The 18,803-nt window shown below is 39.0% G+C and overlaps 2 protein-coding genes across 2 annotated transcripts; one reads left to right on the forward strand and one right to left on the reverse strand.

Moving 5' to 3' along the window:
- Nucleotides 1-3,679: 3,679 nt before the first annotated feature.
- LOC130743927 (uncharacterized) lies at nt 3,680-5,342 on the reverse strand. Its single transcript, XM_057596138.1, has 3 exons — nt 5,249-5,342; nt 4,046-4,224; nt 3,680-3,949 (listed from the first exon to the last, which is right to left on the reverse strand). The coding sequence occupies exons 1-3, from the start codon at nt 5,340-5,342 to the stop codon at nt 3,680-3,682; spliced, it is 543 nt and encodes a 180-aa protein (XP_057452121.1).
- Nucleotides 5,343-6,200: 858 nt separating this feature from the next.
- On the forward strand, nt 6,201-8,321 carry LOC130748297 (zinc finger protein ZAT9-like). Its single transcript, XM_057601480.1, has one exon. It carries the CDS (start codon nt 6,694-6,696, stop codon nt 8,134-8,136), a length of 1,443 nt encoding a protein of 480 aa, XP_057457463.1. The 5' UTR covers nt 6,201-6,693; the 3' UTR covers nt 8,137-8,321.
- Nucleotides 8,322-18,803: the final 10,482 nt, after the last annotated feature.

The raw sequence follows: 18,803 nt of genomic DNA on the forward strand, positions 1-18,803 counted from the left end.
CTGTTGTGGTGCCTGAAGTTGTTACTCCTGATGTTGTGGTGCATGAAGTTGTTACTCCTGATGTTCTGGTGCATGAAGTTGTTACCCCTGATGTTGTGGTGCCTGAAATTGTTGTTCCTGAAGTAGTAGATGGGGTGAATGGTGAATTGGCTGCTGATGGTAACCAGGAAGACCAAAATGAGGACTCTGATGTTTCTGTAGAAGTTTATAGGCTCTATGACAGTGATGAAGAAAGGGATTTAGAAAATGGGGAGGTTACAAACCCAGGATTTGCTGAGGCTGAGACCCTACTGAATGAGCACATTGCCCAAATGCTTCAACAAACTGGTGGTAATGGGGATATTGGTGATGGGGGAAATGTTTCAGATTTAGATGGAGGCTATGTGAGTGAGGACCTTGAGAGTGTCCCCACTGATAGTGATCATAAAGACATTCCTAGGAGAAGGTTTGAAAGATTCAGAAAGGATGACATGGGCCCGGATTTCAAATTCAGACTGGGTATGGACTTCATATCACTTACACAATTCAAAGATGCCCTCACTGACTACTCTGTGAACAATAACAGAGAATTTAAATTCCTGAAGAATGACAGTAAGAGATGTTGGGTGGGATGCAGGAGTGATGGCTGTCCATTTCTGATGTTATGCAGCCAGATTGGAAACAAACAGACTTATAGAATCAAAACTCTGAAGGGAGAGCACACATGTGCTAGGGTTTTCTATAATAAGTCTGCCAGTGGTAGATGGGTGAAGAAACAATTGTTGAACAAAATTAGGATTGTAAACAAAATTAGCACAAATGAGATTGTTGATGACTTCAGGGTAAATCTTGGGACTGGAATTACTAGATACAGAGCTTGGAAAGGTAAGCAGTTGGCAACTGAGGAGGTTGATGGAGCTATTGAGATGCAGTATACTTTGCTATGGAGATTCGGCAATGAGTTGAGAAGAAGGGATGCAGGTAACACATGCAAGATGAACTTTGTAACACCAAGAGATAGCTTGCATCCTAGGTTTAGTATATTTTATATGTGCTTGGAAGGGTGTAAGAGAGGGTTTCTAAGGGGATGTAGGTCATTCATTGGCTTGGATGGATGCCATCTGAAAACTAAACATGGAGGGATCCTTTTGTCAGCTGTTGCTCGTGATGCAAATGAGGAATACTTCCCTCTTGCATTTGCTGTGGTTGAATCTAAAAACAAGGACAGTTGGAGGTGGTTTATGGAGTTGTTGATGAGCGACATTGACCCTACAAGGTCAAGAAGATGGGTCTTTATCTCAGACCAACAAAAGGTAAATGTACATATTATCATGTTCTTTCTCTTACAATTAAAACATAGCTTTAATGGTGATAATGTAATTGACTGTCTTGTGTTATGTCATCATGGCAGGGTTTGATGGAAGTCTTCAAAGAAGAGTTGCTGCAAGGTTCTGATCACAGGCTGTGTGTGAGGCATTTGTATGCAAATTTAAAGACCAAGTTTGGTGGTGGAGTTCTTTTAAGGGACTTAATGATGGCAGCAGCAAAAGCTACATATGAAGAAGCATGGAGGGAGAAAATGCAGCTCATTAAGGAGAAGAATATGCTTGCCTTTGAATGGTTGATGGAGAAACCAACATCTTCCTGGTGCATGCATGCATTTAGCATTTATCCAAAGTGTGATGTCATAATGAACAATCTCTCGGAGTCATTCAATGCAGCTATTATTTTGGCCAGAGACAAACCTATTCTCACCATGATGGAGTGGATTATGACATATGTAATGGGGAGGTTTCCAAAACAAATGGAGAAGATGAACAAGTGGACTGGTCAGATTATGCCCAAGCCACTCAAAATAATTTCATTTAAGGTGAGAAAGAGCAAGAATTGGTTTCCTAAGCAAGTGGGAGAAATGAAGTTTGAAGTTCGCCATGCTTTTACTTTGGAGAGACATGTTGTAAACTTGAGGGATAGGACATGCTGTTGCAGGTTCTGGGAGATCAATGGCTTTCCTTGCAGGCATGCAGTATGTGGAATTAACTTCAAGGGCTATGATCCAAAGAGCTATGTTGATGACTGTTACAAGAGAGGTGCTTTCAGGGCTACTTATGAACATGAAATAACTGCCATACTTTGCCCTAACCAATGGGTTGTGACACCAAATGACCCTGAGTGCATTCTGCCACCACTGTTTAAAAGAGGTGCAGGGAGGCCCAAAAAATTAAGAAGGAGGGACCCATATGATGACCCTAATCCAAACAAATTGAAGAGAGGAGGTGCTTTTATGAGGTGTAGCAGGTGCAACCAGTATGGACACAATAGGAAAGGCTGCAAGAACCAAGTTGAAGAAGACATAAATGAAGCAAAGATTGATGCACAGTTTGATGCAGCACAGGATCAATATATGGAAGCTGATACACAACAGGTCACTGCAGCAACTGCAACTCCAGTTGATGAAGTCCTGGATTCTCAAGCTGTTGATGGAACAGAGCAACCAACATCTGGACAGAATAAAGCAAAGGTATTAACACCAAACCCTTTTACATATTGTTAGTTTAAAATGTTGTAGTTGCAGCTTTTAATATGTTGCATCTTGTTTATTGAAACAGAAAAAAGGGGTTAGGAAATGCAGTTTGTGCAAACAATATGATCACTATAGGACAAGCTGTAAGAAATACCCCAAGGAAACCCAAAATGAAACTTCTCTTCCTGGTGTTGTGATAAGGGAACCAATTACTGCTAGTGTTCATGTCCCTCAGAATACTGGAAAACAGGTATTTCCTACACCTATGAAAACCATGAAGTTTAAGACTGCAATTCCCAAATCTGTTATTTAATTTTCTCTTACATATCTTTCAGAAAGAAAAGGTACCTGAAATTCCCAGATCTGTTGATGATACTTGCATTAAAAGAAAATACATAGATGCACTGATTGGTGAGAATGGAGGTGCAAGCACTTCATGTTCTGTTGTTGAAAATCCTCAAGTTGGCAGCTCAGATCCAGTTCATGTGGTAGATGCAGGACATAACATGGAGATAATAGAGGAGCAAGCTGGAGAGCATATCCCAACACAGTGTAGTGTTGTGCTTGACAACACCCTTGGAGGTTCAAGTTGACTAATCATCGGATGAAGGGATAGCTTTAATGGAGTGGGAATCTTTTTTTTTTTCAAAAGCACCAAATGACAACATGGCCACTAGGGTCAATTTTTTTGTAATATTTAGGGAGTGGGGATTTGTGGACCACAATACTATGCCCACTTGTTTTTGTTATTATAAGTGCTTTTATGTTGTTTTGTATGTTGTCTTACTATGGTCCAGTATGTTGTCTTACTATGGTCCAAACAACAAGTTGATGTTTAAGTCATCCTTATGTATTCATGTTGAAGTTTAACTTCATGGTTTAAGTTCATATTGATGTTTAGTTCATGTTTAAGTCCTTATGCTATTTTTTCTTTCATGTTAAATGTGTATGGTAAAGGAAGCAGGAATGAGACATAAATGAGACACAACAACTATTCTTGCATTTCATTAACTTCAATTCATGCTACACCAACCCAAGATTCAAAGTAAAGCCACTACTTCAATTCAAGGCCAGAAATACAAACAACCTTCCAAACACTAACACAAACAAGTTGAACAATTCCATAACACAAAACAACTACCCAAAACAGAATACAATTCAAACCCTTGAAAAATTTCAACCCTTAAAACTCTTGTAATACATAAACACCAGAACTGAGACTATCCAAGAAATCAGAGCAATCAAACGTGCAACATTCTTCTGAAATGTCTCACATTCAAGCTTCTTCTTCAACTTGTTCATCTTCTTCTTCAAATCAGGTTCAGGGACCACAGAGTTGGATGAATTGCCACTCTCAATATTGGCAGAATCAGCCTCTACATGTCTGGGCTGTCTTTCTTCAACAGGATCATCAATCCAAAAAAAGAAATCACATGTGCCTGGTAACTGCAGCAACCAAGCTAGGTGTTAGGAAAGTGATTAAAAATTGAATTTCAATTTAAAAATCTCAAAAATCTGGGTTCATTCGAGTACCAAACTTACATGCCAATTTCTGCATCTCATAAATCTCCTACCTAGGTTGATTCGAGTACCAGCAGTATAAAGGATGAGAGGAAGGCCACATTCACATTTTTCCCTTGAACCTGCAGACCGTGACCCTTGCATTGAATGAGAGGACAAAGCAGTAGAACCATTCAAATCAGAACCATCCATGCTATGACCTGCAGTGAAGATGTCGAACCAAAACGAGAAGAAGAGCAACCAGATGAGGAAGAACGACCAGAGGAAGAAGAATCACTAGAGGAAGAAGAGGAACGATGAAGAACAGAGAGAGGATAAAAGGAGAAGAAGAACCCTAAATCTTCAGATTGATTTCGGAATTGGGAATTTGGGTTAAGTGAGGTGAATTGGGTTAAGTTTGGGGGGGGGGAATTAGTTTTGGTTAATCAAGTTAGGGTTTAATTAGGATTATGTTAATTATGTTTAAAAACCTGAGGTGTAATTTATTTTTGAATTTTTATTTATTTTTTAATTCCACCTCACTTCATTAAAGCTAGTCAGCATGCCACACATGCACTCGCCGGAGCTCCGCCCTCCGGCGAGGATCTGCCCCAAAAAATTTCAGAGACGAGGACCCAGATCAATAAATTTTCCGGGGAGGGACCTGGTTCAGACGGCGACACAAAGACAGGGACCAATATGACGCTTAACCCAAAATATTATTGGATGAGGAAATCACATGAGAACATGTATCATAAAAAACCAGCCCAAATCCAGTCATCACAAACAAAACAATACCCCCTCTTTGATGACCCTATTATAAGAATATGCTTCATTAAAACCTCGTTTGGAAAAACTCAATGAGAAAAATCTAATGAAAGAAAAAGAGTATTACATTCTCAAATACGTCATTATACAATAACTCATAAAACACCTCACCATGGCACCCAACAAAAATAATAAATACTCCAAACATTTATAAATAAAAAAACCAACTCCACTACCATCATCACCACCACCACCCAATGCCACTACAACCTTTCACCACCGCCACCACTTCCACCACTACATCCACCCCCACAACCAACTCCATTACCACCCTCCACCACCGCCATCTCCACTAGCACCACCACCAATACCACAGCCATCTACCACCACCACTATATTGCCACCACTTTTAGCGCCACATCCACCACCACCACCACCCTTCATCATCGCCACTATCTCCGCCACCACTATTACTACCGCCATCATCACCACCATCAACACAACCAACTCCACCACTTCCCCTCCCAATCCAATCCACCACCACCATTGCTACCACCACCACCACTGTCATCGTTGTTGCCACCACCGTCCTTCACCACCACCACTGTCCTACAACAATGTTACCTCCACTACAGCAACACCAATATAACCAACTCCACCACCTTCCCTCACAGTCCCCTCCACCGCCCTTCACCACCACCATCGCCACTGCGACACTACTAGTATTTTTAATAACCCTTCATATTCGAGCCGTGCAAGGCAAAAAAATAAAAAATAAAAAATAGTAAAAGGTTATATGATAATATTAGAAAATAGCTTAAGAATTGAATTTTAAGTTGACTGAAAATTTAAAATTTAACTAGAATGATTATGATTATCGCAGAAGTTCAATTTGTTGGGTAAAATACATATGAATGGTTATGTTTTTAACATGTTATCTCACGTAATAGTTCACTTGGATTGGATGTGTGGATAATACATAAATTCATCTACTGTGTACTGAAATTTAATTTTTAATTAGAAGAGTTGTGGCAGTAAAGATCGAACTATAGATCATTTCATCATGATCATGATAAATAAAGTTAATAAGTTGTCCCAAAAGTTTAAAGAGGGCGATATTTCTATCCTGACATTTCCCTTGCTTCCATGTCAATTATCATGATATTTAAAGGCACCTATTCTCCGTACAAATTATAAATCTGCAAATATTCTAACCATTTCTAAGGGAAAAAGCAAGACACTTTCAAACAAAATTAAGGAAATCCAGTCAAAAAACATGGACCAAAAACTATCCTGATCACAGATTGTAATTACTATAAAGATAAAAAAAAATGATATATTTGGATGGAAAAGCAACATAAACCAACCGACATGCAAGGAGAAGCATAGGTTAGTTTCATTGGTTTGGAATTGAAAGGATATGAATAGAAAATGTTGGTTAGAACCACTCACTTCAATTCTCCTTTTTCCACTATACACAGAAATTAACATGTATACTATTTTTTTCTCTTTCCAATACACAACACACAAACACAAACACACTAAACGGACCACCTTTGACAACAGGCGGCGCCACTACACCAATGTCGTGGAAAAAGTCTCCCCTCTCATGGTTCCTCCACTTGTCACTGATCTCTTGCTGTCAAATCAACTTGCATTTCTCTCTCACATCCACAAATCAGTCCAACCAATACTCCAACTAAAAACTAGGACTACTACCCCTTAATTTTCACCATACAACCCAACAACAACTATATATCACTACACCAACAAACTCCACCTTTCTTTCATGCATTAACTCATCACTTCTTCCTCTCGTCTATCTGTCCCTTTTTTTTCCTCTCTTTCCCCTCCCCTTTTCTTTTTTTTTTCTTTTTTTAATTTTTACCATTCAACACAAACACAAGCATTTTCATGATTTTATGGCTTTGATTGTGGATCAACAATCAAACTTCAAACACTTTTGTAAAATTTGCAAAAAAGGATTTGGTTGTGGAAGAGCTCTAGGAGGACACATGAGGGCGCATGGAATAGGCGATGAAGCGGTGCACATGGACGATGATGACCCTGCGAGCGATTGGGAAGGCGGTGGTGGTGGCAACAACGTGCCACCGAGCAACAAACGCATGTATGCTCTGAGAACAAATCCAAACCGGCTTAAGAGCTGCAGGGCATGCGAGAATTGTGGCAAGGAGTTCTTGTCTTGGAAGTCTTTCCTCGAACACGGGAAATGCACTTCCGAAGATGCGGAGTCTCTCGTTTCCTCTCCGGGGTCAGATGCTGCCGCCGATGATGACGGTGGCCGGAGAGGTTGCGGCTGGTCAAAGAGAAAAAGGTCGTTAAGAACAAAAGTGGGAAGCTTCAATTACAATTGTCCTTCAAGCGAGGAAGAAGACTTGGCCAATTGTTTGATGATGTTATCCAATGCCATTGTGGATCCTCTCGTGGCAGAGCCTGAGGAATCATGTGCATCGGCTAGCCGGGATGAAGAACGAAGAAACCCCATGAATTTCATTGCTCCTTTGTCATATAGAGTCCCTGATAAGGCCAAAGGTGTTGCCAAGAGCGGTTTGTTTGAATGCAAAGCGTGCAAGAAAGTTTTCAACTCGCACCAAGCATTGGGCGGGCATAGAGCGAGTCATAAAAAGGTAAAAGGTTGCTTCGCTGCAAGACTAGATAACAACCTCGATGATGGCTTTGCTGGAGCCGAGGATGACCTCTTCATGCAGGAAGAGCTTTACCTTGCAAAATCAAATTCCACTCTTCAATTTGATCATGGCACCACCAACAACAACCCCACATTATTGGCTTCTTCTTCTTCCAAGAAAAAATCCAAAGTGCACGAATGTTCAATTTGTCACAGGAGTTTCTCTTCAGGGCAAGCCTTGGGAGGACACAAAAGGTGTCATTGGATCACATCAAACGCACCAGACACATCTACACTGGCTAGATTTCAACAATTTCAAGAACATTTGGATCAAGTGCCAAAATTTGATCCCTCTTCTGAGCCAATTGATCTCAAGCTAGATCTCAATCTTCCTGCTCCAACAACAAATGATCTTGCTAGAAGGAATGTTTCTACAGAATTTTACTTGCAGCCATGGGTTGCTACAAAAGATGACAATATTAATAGTCCATGTCAGAGTCATCACCAACACCTTAATAACCAAGTTGATAATGAAATTAATAATGAGGACAAAAATAATAACACCTGCAACAACACAAATGTTGATAATAATGAAGCTGATAATAAGGTCAAGTTAGCTAAATTGAGTGAACTAAAGGATATTAACATTGGTAGCAGTTCTTCGCCATGGTTGCAAGTTGGAATTGGTTCAACAACTGATGTGAGGATTGATGCCTAAATTTTTTGACAAAGCACTGCCATGATCGGAATTTATTAATCGATTTGGGGTGTTTTCTTTGTTTTTAATTTTTTTTTACTTTATAGGGTAAGTATGTATACAAAACACAATCATATTTTTATCTGTTTGATCACTTATAGTTTTTGTTTCCTCTCATGTACATGATCTAAAGTTATATATACTCTGAATAAATTAAAACATTCATTTTTTCACAGCTTCTTGTTGTTCTGTTTCATTAGATGAAGAAGAAAATGCTTTTATCTTCTGGGCTCCATTCATTTACTTTAGGTGATCATTAGCGATATTTACCACATCATATGACCATTTTTTTCGTGTAACAAAATGCTACTGGCATAATTCACTAACGACATCAGTGTTGGAACAATCTTTAAACAACTCAAAGCTAATGTGTAATGTTGGCCGCGTGGTTGACGCTAACTGATAGTGTCAATTTTCCAACTCTACATACTTGATATGATGGCCGACACTACCATAATTTCGTTTAGAATCGGTCATATATGGCGACTCTAATGTTAATGTTGTAGCCTTGTCTGATGCTAAAAAGAAAAAAATTGTAAAAATAAATAATCGTACTACATCATGTGAAACTGATAAGTTCAAATTTTCTGAAATGGTATCAATGTATGGCAAAAGGAAAATATTACTAAAAATGATTTCAAATGGATTTCTAGTGAAAACAAACCTTGACAATCATTATCATGTGGTTGAGGGGAGATGCGGGGGCAGGGGAGAAGTGACATGGGGCGATGAGACAGATGGGGCAGAACCGTGTGTGTAGTGACCGATTCAAGAATTTTAGGTTGTGGAGACAATGCACACATATAAATTTAAAATGTTAAAAATATAATACTATTAAAAGTTCAAATCCATATCACAATTGTTCTCTACAAAATTTTATATTTTAAACTATAACAAAAGACATTTCCTCTTCATCTCTATTACTAGGATGATAATATGAAATTCTTACCCTTAAAATAAATGAGGATTATTATGAAGTTTTTATGAATCGTTATGTAGCTATCTGATACAATACTTTGACTAGCTTTGTATTTGTAGAGTTTGGTATGTTGTATGTGGGTAGGAACATTGTAATTCCAGAGTTGGGTATGCTTTATGTGGTGATGCAGATTGGTAGTTTCATGCCTTTCTTGCTCATATTGTAGGCTTCTTTTTTCTCCTTTATCCTTGTCTCTTTTTTTTTTCTCTTTGTATTAAGAGTTGGGGTATCCCTTGTGCCCCCTTAATTTAATTATTTTCTTATAAAAAAAAACTTTTTTCATCAATGAACCCAAAATTTTATCAAATACTTGAGATTGAGAAGAAGAGGATTGCCTTTTTCTTGGTTTTTTTTTAGAAACTTTTCTATTGAAAAAATAACATAACTATTATTGGTTTCATACTCCTAAAATTATTAATTTAATGGAATAAGGAATAAAATGACCCTTATAAGTTTTTTAGTAACTCATATAATTTTAAATTTTGTTATGCTGCAACTAATTTATTTTAAAAAAATTAGCCAGGGAATGTCAATAGATACTGTCCTCGGCATAAATAACTAATACTTTTATAATATATCTATATACTCACATTGGTTGAAATTGAAATAGTTTCTCCCTATCTCGATATAGACATTGATTTTATTGATTTTGTCTAGATGGTGGATGTTTATAAAGAGAAATGGATATGAGACAACACTGGTTGAAATTGAAAAAGTAAAAAGTGAATAAGAAAATCAGATCATAAGTACAAGTAGGGTTGTCCAGCTTTTTTTTTGCAAGGCTTCTCGGGTGGGCCGGTTCGGTTCGCGGGTTAAAAAAATCAGTCTGTGGTGGTTTGGTTCGGTCGAGTTCGGTTTGACCTCTAAACCGACTGAACCGACCGAACTAACTCCGATAACAAAAAAAAAGCCTAGGCACCTCAGACAAGGCCAAAGCCACCGTTCAGAAAAAAAAAAAACAAAAAAACCCTAACTCATATAAATACTCTCATTAACACATAAACCCTAAAAATCATTCAGTCGTTTCTCCCTTTCTCCAGAACTTCACCTTCCAACCTTCTAACCTTCTAACTTTCTCTTCAAACCCTAGCCGGCGCCGCCACCCACACCAGAAACCCTCCTCCCATCATGACTACAACCCCCATCTCATCTTTTCTCCAATTTTCCACAAAAACTTCCACACAAAGATCTCTTCCACTCTTCCCTTCCGCTGGCTTCATCGTTTTCATCATCAAAGTCGCCTACCATCAACGTTGTCCTCACCCTATCTCTCTCTTCCTCTCGCAGATCGATCAATGTTGCCCACCATCATCCTCCGCCACATGCATCACTCTCAACGAGATCGACGACCTAATTTGTTAAAGAAGTTCTTTTGTTGTATCACCATCGCTAATGAAGTTCTTTTGTTGCATTAATGAGGTTGTTGTATTTATTATTGTTGTATTGGGTTGAAATCATAATCAAAAGTTCCTAATTTCTTCCATCTCTTCTCTTTTCTCTGTTGTATGAACTTTTTTTCTCCCTTTTATTCTCTGATCGGTTTCTGCTTAACCGATCCGGTGAACGCGAAACCCGCAAGGACCGAACCCGATCAACCCGGTGCTACTGATCGAACGGTGGCGGTCGTTGGCCTGAGGCTGATTTCACCCGTCCAAAACCGAGTTTTGGGCCCGAATCCGACCGGTGGGCAGCCCTAAGTACAAGTTGATCTTTTAGTGGCATTTTAGGTAAAACTATTGAATTATGGGGGCATTACAAAATTTTGTGGGAGCACTCAATTATTTTATATTATAACAACTACATAGTATTTTGAGAGAAATCCAAACAATTTCCCCTCTTCTCACTAACGTGCATCCGCCCCTGCGTGTGTGGTAGAGGAGACCACATGGTTTGAGGGGTGATGATGAGAAGTGTGATGGTGGGCTTAAGGAGGAGGCGAACTTACAAGTTCATTTAGGCAGAGAAACCATCAGGCTGATGTTAGGTCATGGACCTACGAGATGAGTTGATTCGAGTTCAACTTAACCACTACTAGTTGACGTCGGACGAATTTGGCAAGTGGTTTTTCATCCATTTCAACCTACATTCATAGCAGCTTAGTCGATGTTAAACATTTTCAATACGTACGATGTTGCACATAAGTATAATTAAGTTTCCATTTAATACAACTTTGCATCGTTTAATTTTTTACACTAAAATCATCATTTCTTGTAGTGATTTAAATTTAAGGTTTATATATTTGGTTCCCAATAAATTTTTCGAGTAAGGTTTTAATGTGGTTCATTCTCTATGTTTGACATTTAAGGGGGTGGGAATAGAATGTTTGGGTGGGTTGGATGCACAGTGGCTTACTCCTACCTCATGAGAGGGTTGTTCTCATGGTATTTTCTCATTCGTTAATAATATATATTCTGTTTAAAAAAAATGGCTTACATAACCTTTTGGTCCTTGAAATTGTAAAGGGAATCAAATTGAGTTCTTGAAAAAATTTCGCATCAAATTGGATCCCTAGATTTTTTTAAATCAAATTAAGTCATTTTGCTCAATTTTGACCGGTCAACGGTCCAGTGGCAAGCCTGGTCAGTTGAGAATGACCACATGGACTTTTTCACATCAATTGTAGTCCCTGAAAAAAGATTTTAATCAATTTCAGTCCATGTTCTCCCACCTTCATTTTTTTGTTGCCTATAATTTTGTAGGTTTTAAAAGAACAAGGTGGATATGATGAACATATAGTTTTTTTAGGTTTTTGAATTTCTGGATTTAAGGATATGAGTTATGTAGGAAAAGGAAAAAAGGTGGAAGAAGATGAAGGTGGAAGAACAATGACTAAAATTGATTAAGATATTTTTCAAGAGACTAAAATTGATGTGAAAAAGTCCACGTGGCCATCCTCACCTGACTAGACTTGTCATTGGACCGTTGACCGGTCAAAATTGAGTATAAGGACTTAATTTGATTAAAAAAAAATTATGGACTCAATTTGATGCAAAATTTTTTTAGGGACCAAGTTTAATTCCCTTTACAATTTCAAGGACCAAAAGGGTATTTAAGCCTAAAAAAATTATAGATTTGGATTTAACATATATTAAAATTTTCATTTATGAGACTTATACAATTGTCACACTTGTAAGTAGGGGTGCAATTGAGTTAAGTTTGATGAAATTAAGGTGTTTATAAGTCTAAACCAATCAAAGTACTCATTTTCTCATTTTTTGCCTCTATACCTGAACCGAACCAACCCAATGTTGAATAAATTGTTTCGGATTGGGTGATCGGATTTGAAGAAATAATACTATATTTTTACAAACTTTGCACTAAATTCAAAAAAAAGGAACATGATGAATTAGAAAAAATTAGAAATAGTAAAAAAAAGGCTAGGCACGAAGAGGAAATGTCGAGATTGCAGCTTCTAACTAACACAAAGAGTTTGAATCAACACTTAGAAAGGGAAAGAATAAAAAAAAGTGAGAATAGGTCATTGGAATCATTCATTATTTGGCGGAGGTCAGTGATATGTTATGCAAATGGAAGCATAGTGAGTGAGATTGACTCTTTGCTAGGGTTATGTCGTGAGAGGGTGACAGTTGGGGTGAAGCACAACCAAAACCAAAAGGCTATGTGTAGAAAGAGACCCACTCATTATTTCTAATATTATTTACTTATGTTATTTGGGTTGACTCGTGTTGATCGGATTCACGAATTGGGTTGGGTCTTAAATCTCCAAACCCGATACTCAAACCAATGATGATCGGATGCAGTGAAAAAATTTAAACTGATCTAATAACTTAAACCACCAAATTGTGATTTAAAGTAGAGTTATGTGGTACCTCCTTACACCCTACTTTTAAGTGGCTACCAAGAGATGTGTCAAATTCTGATAACACAATAATTATTGCCCCTTTAAGTTATAATATTATTTTTACTTTGAGATACATATGTTTTTTGAGCCTCTAAAATAGTGAATTATTGATTTTTTCCCTTTAATTATTTTATTTATTTGGTCCTTATAATATAGCAAAGTATTGATTTTGGTCCTCTGTTCGTTTTTGTGTAATTTTGTGGCGGTTTAAATTTTTTAATTAATACAAAATATAACCAAGAAATATATAATTGTTGTAATTTTTGGAAGCATAAAAAAAGAATTATATGATTAGATTATTATTAATGTCTCTAAAAGATAGCTCAAGTGGTAAGAGCTGGTAGACATATAGGTTGGAGAGCAAGAGGTCTAGGGATTTACCATCTTTCCAATGTAACAAAAAAAATTATTAGTAGTAGTTTTCTTATGCATCAAAAAATTATTGTAGTTAATAATATGACTTATCAAAATCTACAATAAAAACTATCAACGATGTGTTTGTCTAGTAGTAAGTAAGTTAGACCTTGTAAGGAAGAGAACACATGTTCGAACAAGAAAAATTATTGGCAGGGACATACAACCAAAAATTTGAATAAGTGACCAAAAAAACTACAATAAAAACCGTACTTGATGTTATGGGCCAAGCCCATCCTTGATCTGAAATACCAAAACAGGGACACTAAAAAATTGGATAAGATCAACCTATTGGGCCAAGAGGCCTCACAAACTCCATTGACAGCATTGACCAAAATAAAAGACACAATTGTCCAAAAAAAAATAAAAGACACAACGAAGCAGAGAAGGGGAAGAGCAAGAAAAGATGAACAGAGCATGTAAAATATTTGGATATGAAGATTAAAACACGATGTAAAAGCAAAAACATTCAAAGCATGTAGACAAATTCATTCTCTACCTCTAAGCATTCCAAAACTTGTTGTATATAGCAATAATTTACGTGTTTGAAGCTTAACACTATGTTTGGTAGTATAGAGATGGAGAAGAGATTGAGGGAAGAGAGAGAGATAGGAGAGAGATGGGTTATCTCTCTTTGTTTGGTTGTTAGAGAGATGAGAGAAGAGAGAGTTTTATTGGTGGACCCCATGCCTATTTTGGGTCTCTCCGATTTGAAGAGAAAATGAACAGTGATGGGGGAGGGAACCATGTACTAGTTTTTTATTTTATTTTTCATTTTCGAGGCATTTAGTGGCGGTTTAGAACCGCCACTATCTGCTTTCAGACTTTTTTTGTTTTTTAAAATATTTTTTTAATCAAAAGTCAACTTTTTCTCTCTCTTCCACATCATCATTTCTCATATCTCTCATCTTTATCTCTACCATACCAAATAACTCAATAAATCTACTCTATCTCTCATCTATTTCTCTCTACTCAACTTCTCTCTTCTCGAGTTCAAAAAAAAAAACTTATCTCTTCTCTACTCTCTCTTCTTTATCTCTCTCTTCACAACCAAACACAGTGTTTAAAGAAATGGTATTTTGATCCTCCTCCTCCAATAAGTAGAGCATAGTTTATTCTTCTACAAACTTCGGGTTCCCATGGTTTTTGCTCTATGATACTTTAATTGAACTAGTGAAAAATATGAACTTTGTTGGTTCCCCCCAAAAACTTTGCAGCAAATTTATACTTTTCTCCACCTAACCAGCACAATATGACACATTTGTTTTGGCTCCCCCTCTGATCAAAACGTGACCTCTTTTTAAATCCTCCTCTGCGCCCAAACTTTCCCTTTTCCTTTTTCCTCTGATATGTTTACAATTTGCCCGATTTCTTCACATCCTTCCTCTTTTGGCAAGTATTCGAATGGATTGCAAATCAATCAAAGCTTATTGATTCCAATCAGTGCCATTCTTTCCCTTATTATTCTTTTATTTTCAGATTTCAGATATATATATATATATATATATACTTTTTTATTTTCAGAATTTAAATGACTTTTTTACTTAAAATAAAAATAAACAATAGAAACAATATAGGGCTAAATCAGGTGTTCACAAAGCGAAATTAATGTTTTTTTAAGATAAACCAGAGTTTTCATTAAACTTAAAAGAAGGTAAATCTGATTCAGATATCAAAAGAGGGAGAAGATCAATGAGAAAGTCCTCTATCCAAACGTGGAACCTAAGTAAGAGGGATACAACGGTTTTGGTCAACGATGTCCGCCATGTTAAAGCGGTCACCTAAAATTTTTAAGACACATCCATTTTACTGACAGTTAATAACTGTCGATAACTTAACATTCTTATAGTTTGCTGAGGGCAAGAACCGTCGTGACCTATATATAGAGGGTAAGAACATCACTTTCATCACACTCCACTTCTCTATTTATCTTTTTTTTTTCTTCTCGCATTCAATATTTTTTCTGAATTTAGTAAGTTTTTTTTTATTTTCTTATTAATTTTCCCTTTATTTTGCAGTACTTGGTGTTTGATAGAGCATATTTTTAATGTCCTACGGAATGGGCGGGACATAAAGGATACTTATGCCCGCCCAAATCGAGTAATCAGATGAACGAAAGACACCTTGGCGGGATTCACGGAATAACATCGAATCCCGCCCTTCCTTTAGTCAGGCCCACACGCCAGCTGGAAGATTCCTTTAGATTTGTCTTATATGCATAAAGACTTGGGCCCCGGTTGTCAGGCCCAAGTACAGTAAAAGTCCACATCATGATCACTTCCTCTATAAAAGGAGAGGTCAACACCTTGTAAAAAGTACCTTTTGAACATTTAATGAGAATATTCCTTTTATGATATTTTTAGTACTCTGCTAGGGTTTACTTTCTGTCAGTCTTCTACGTCAGATCTCCCTAGTATAGAACATTGGAGCCGTCTGTGGGTCTTACCTCGATCTACAACTTGACGTAGACGGTGAGCTTTAAGATCCATGGAAACCCGTTCGTGTGGCGTGGGCCGCCGAGATCATCGCCGGAGGGGGGGGTGGTCGTCACGGCGGCCGCGGCGGCGGACGACACAACAACCATGAAGTACCTCAAGAGCCGGAGCAGGAGGCTTCTTCGGAAGGGGTTCACTCGGTTGCACAGTCACCGGTGTCGTTGGTGAATGCTGCTCCGGGAAGACCTTCAGATCTGATCGCTAGATCAGATCCAGGAGTCAGGCGACGATCAGCGCCGCCTGAATACGTGAATCTGGACGACTTCAAAAACAGCGTTCCGAGAAAAGCACCAGAAGTAGTGACGGGAATCACTCCGGCGGCCTTGCAACAAATGTTGGATACTTTGCAAAAAGTACAAAGCCAGAACGAGTAGTTGCAAGCCCAGGTGGAGTATTTAACCCAACGACAAGACTATAAGCAAGAACAACGGCTCGAGGCTGAGGATGTTGTCGAGTTCCAGCCTTTTGTTCCCGCCATCACACGGGTGGGTATACCAAAGCACCTGCAGACCATGGCACTGGACGCCTTCTCTGGCGACGCTGATCCCATGGAACACTTGAGATATTTCAACACTAAAATGGTGATCGGCGGGGCAACGGATGCGGTAAAGTGTCGATTGTTGCCTTCTACGTTTAAAGGCATGGCGATGCAGTGGTTCATTAGACAACCGCCCTTCTCCATCGATAATTTCACCGATCTATCTACCAAGTTTCTGACTCAATTTTCCGCCAATAAAACCACAAAAGCAACAATGTTTGATCTTATCAGCATACATCAGCAACCAGGGGAAAAGTTAAAAACCTACATGGCACGCTTCAGCAAGATGGCGGTTCAGTTGGAGGAGGACAATCCGGACGTATGTTTGGCGTCTTTCAAAAATGGTCTCCGGGCGGGTGATTTGAATCGGGACTTAACGAGGCGACCAGCAAAAGACATGATGGACCTTCGTGCCCGTGTTCAGGAATTCATATTAATTGAGCAAGATGATCACAAAAAACAAGAAAGAGAGGAAGGACGCAAGCAAGCCCAATCCGGCGGGGTGTCACAGGATAAACCTAAGGCGGGGAAGGAAACCAGGGTAGCACAAACCCCCCGTGTACCAAGACCGGGACCATATCAAAACTCCAAACCAGGATTTCAAAATACATGGCACAGAAATTCCCAAGGTCCCACTGCAGCCACAACTGGTCAGCATGGTGCTTCGCCAGCTCCAGTTCCACTTACCAAGTTGAATGCACCCTTAAGCACCATTTTAAGGGCAGTTGGGCAAACAAACGTTGTGCAGTACCCGCCACCACCACGGCGGCCGCCAGCTAATGTAGATACCAATAGGTGGTGCGAGTACCACAAAGCTTTGGGGCATACGACAGATAATTGTTGGAACTTGAGGCGGGAAATTGATCGTTTGATTAAGGCTGGACATTTGGCAAATTTCGTTAAAGACACAACAACGCCAGAGGTCGCTAAGATAACTCAAGGGGACAAAGGCAAAGGGAAGGAGATAGTGGAAGAGTTGGGCGATCCTGTTGGGGAATGCTCATCTATTGCAGGAGGATTCGGCGGGGGTGCAATTTCAAGTAAGGCTAGAAAACGCTATGTGGCGGCAGTACACTCAGTACAGGAGGCGAACGAAGGTGAGTGTTGGGTGAATCATTCCCCTATTATATTCACACCTCAGGATTTTGCGCATGTGATCCCCCATGACAACGATCCAATTGTGGTAACAATCAGGGTTAACAATTATGTGACGAAGAAAGTATTTTTAGACTAGGGATCTTCGGCGTATATCATTTATGGAGATGCATTTGATCGCCTGGTGTTAAAGGAATCCGATTTGAGGCCATATAAAGGAACCTTGGTAGGATTTACAGGGGACCGTGTCAATGTGCGGGGATATGTGGAAATACCAACTGCTTTTGGAGAAGGGGAGTTTGTTAAGAAATTTCAAGTAAAGTACTTAGTCTTGGCGTGCAGAGCCAACTACAATGTACTCTTGGGGCGAGACACCCTCAACAAGATCTGTGCGGTCATTTCAACTGCTCACTTAACTGTCAAGTATCCAGCCTGTAATGGGAAGGTCGGGATACTGCGCGTAGACCAGAATGCAGCAAGAGAGTGCTATTTACGAAGCGTGGCGCTTTATGGACGAAAGGCCGCCAAGGAAAGTCATCGAATTACAGAAATCTTTCCACAAGAAGGATTCAGTTTAGACCCAAGAGATGATGTTGATGATTTTCGCCCACAACCTCTGGAAGAAACCAAGCAGGTGCAAGTCAAGGACAAGTTCTTAAAGATTGGTAGCAGTTTAACAAAAGAGAAAGAGGAAAGACTAATCACCCTTCTAGGTGATAATTTGGATCTTTTTGCATGGACCATCAATGATGTGCCAGGGATTGACCCCAATGTGATCACTCATAAATTGGCCATACGACCAGGGGCGACCCCAGTCATCCAACCAAGGCGAAGAATGAGTGATGAAAAGAACAAGGCCGTACAATTAGAGACTGAGAAACTAATCAAGGCTCGCTTCATCCGTGAGGTACAGTACCCAAAGTGGCTCGCCAATGTGGTAATGGTCAAAAAAGCCAATGGAAAGTGGCGAATGTGCACGGACTACACAAGCTTGAACAAAGTGTGCCCCAAAGATTCGTATCCACTTCCCAATGTTGATAAACTTGTGGATGGAGCTTCCGGGAATGAACTTTTAAGTCTCATGGATGCTTACTCGGGCTATAATCAAATTATGATGCATCCCTCGGACGAGGAAAGTACAGCATTTATGACCAATCAGGCGAATTATTGTTACAAGACAATGCCTTTTGGTTTGAAGAACGCAGGAGCTACGTACCAACGGCTCATGGATAAAATTTTTTCAAG

The sequence above is a fragment of the Lotus japonicus genome, chromosome 3 (genome assembly GCF_012489685.1).
Source record: "Lotus japonicus ecotype B-129 chromosome 3, LjGifu_v1.2".
NCBI classification, from domain to species: domain Eukaryota; kingdom Viridiplantae; phylum Streptophyta; class Magnoliopsida; order Fabales; family Fabaceae; genus Lotus; species Lotus japonicus.

Bases quoted from the DNA above. Each gene is read 5' to 3' on its own strand.
- LOC130743927 (XM_057596138.1), bottom strand. From the start codon at position 5,342: ATGACAGTGGTGGTGGTGGTAGCAATGGTGGTGGTGGATTGGATTGGG. The intron at 4,225-5,248 runs GTAGTAATAGTG...TCTTCACTGCAG, and splicing joins TGATGGTGGTGATGATGGCG to GTCATAGCATGGATGGTTCT. The intron at 3,950-4,045 runs GTAAGTTTGGTA...TGGTTGCTGCAG, and splicing joins TGAGATGCAGAAATTGGCAT to TTACCAGGCACATGTGATTT.
- LOC130748297 (XM_057601480.1), top strand. From the start codon at position 6,694: ATGGCTTTGATTGTGGATCAACAATCAAACTTCAAACACTTTTGTAAA.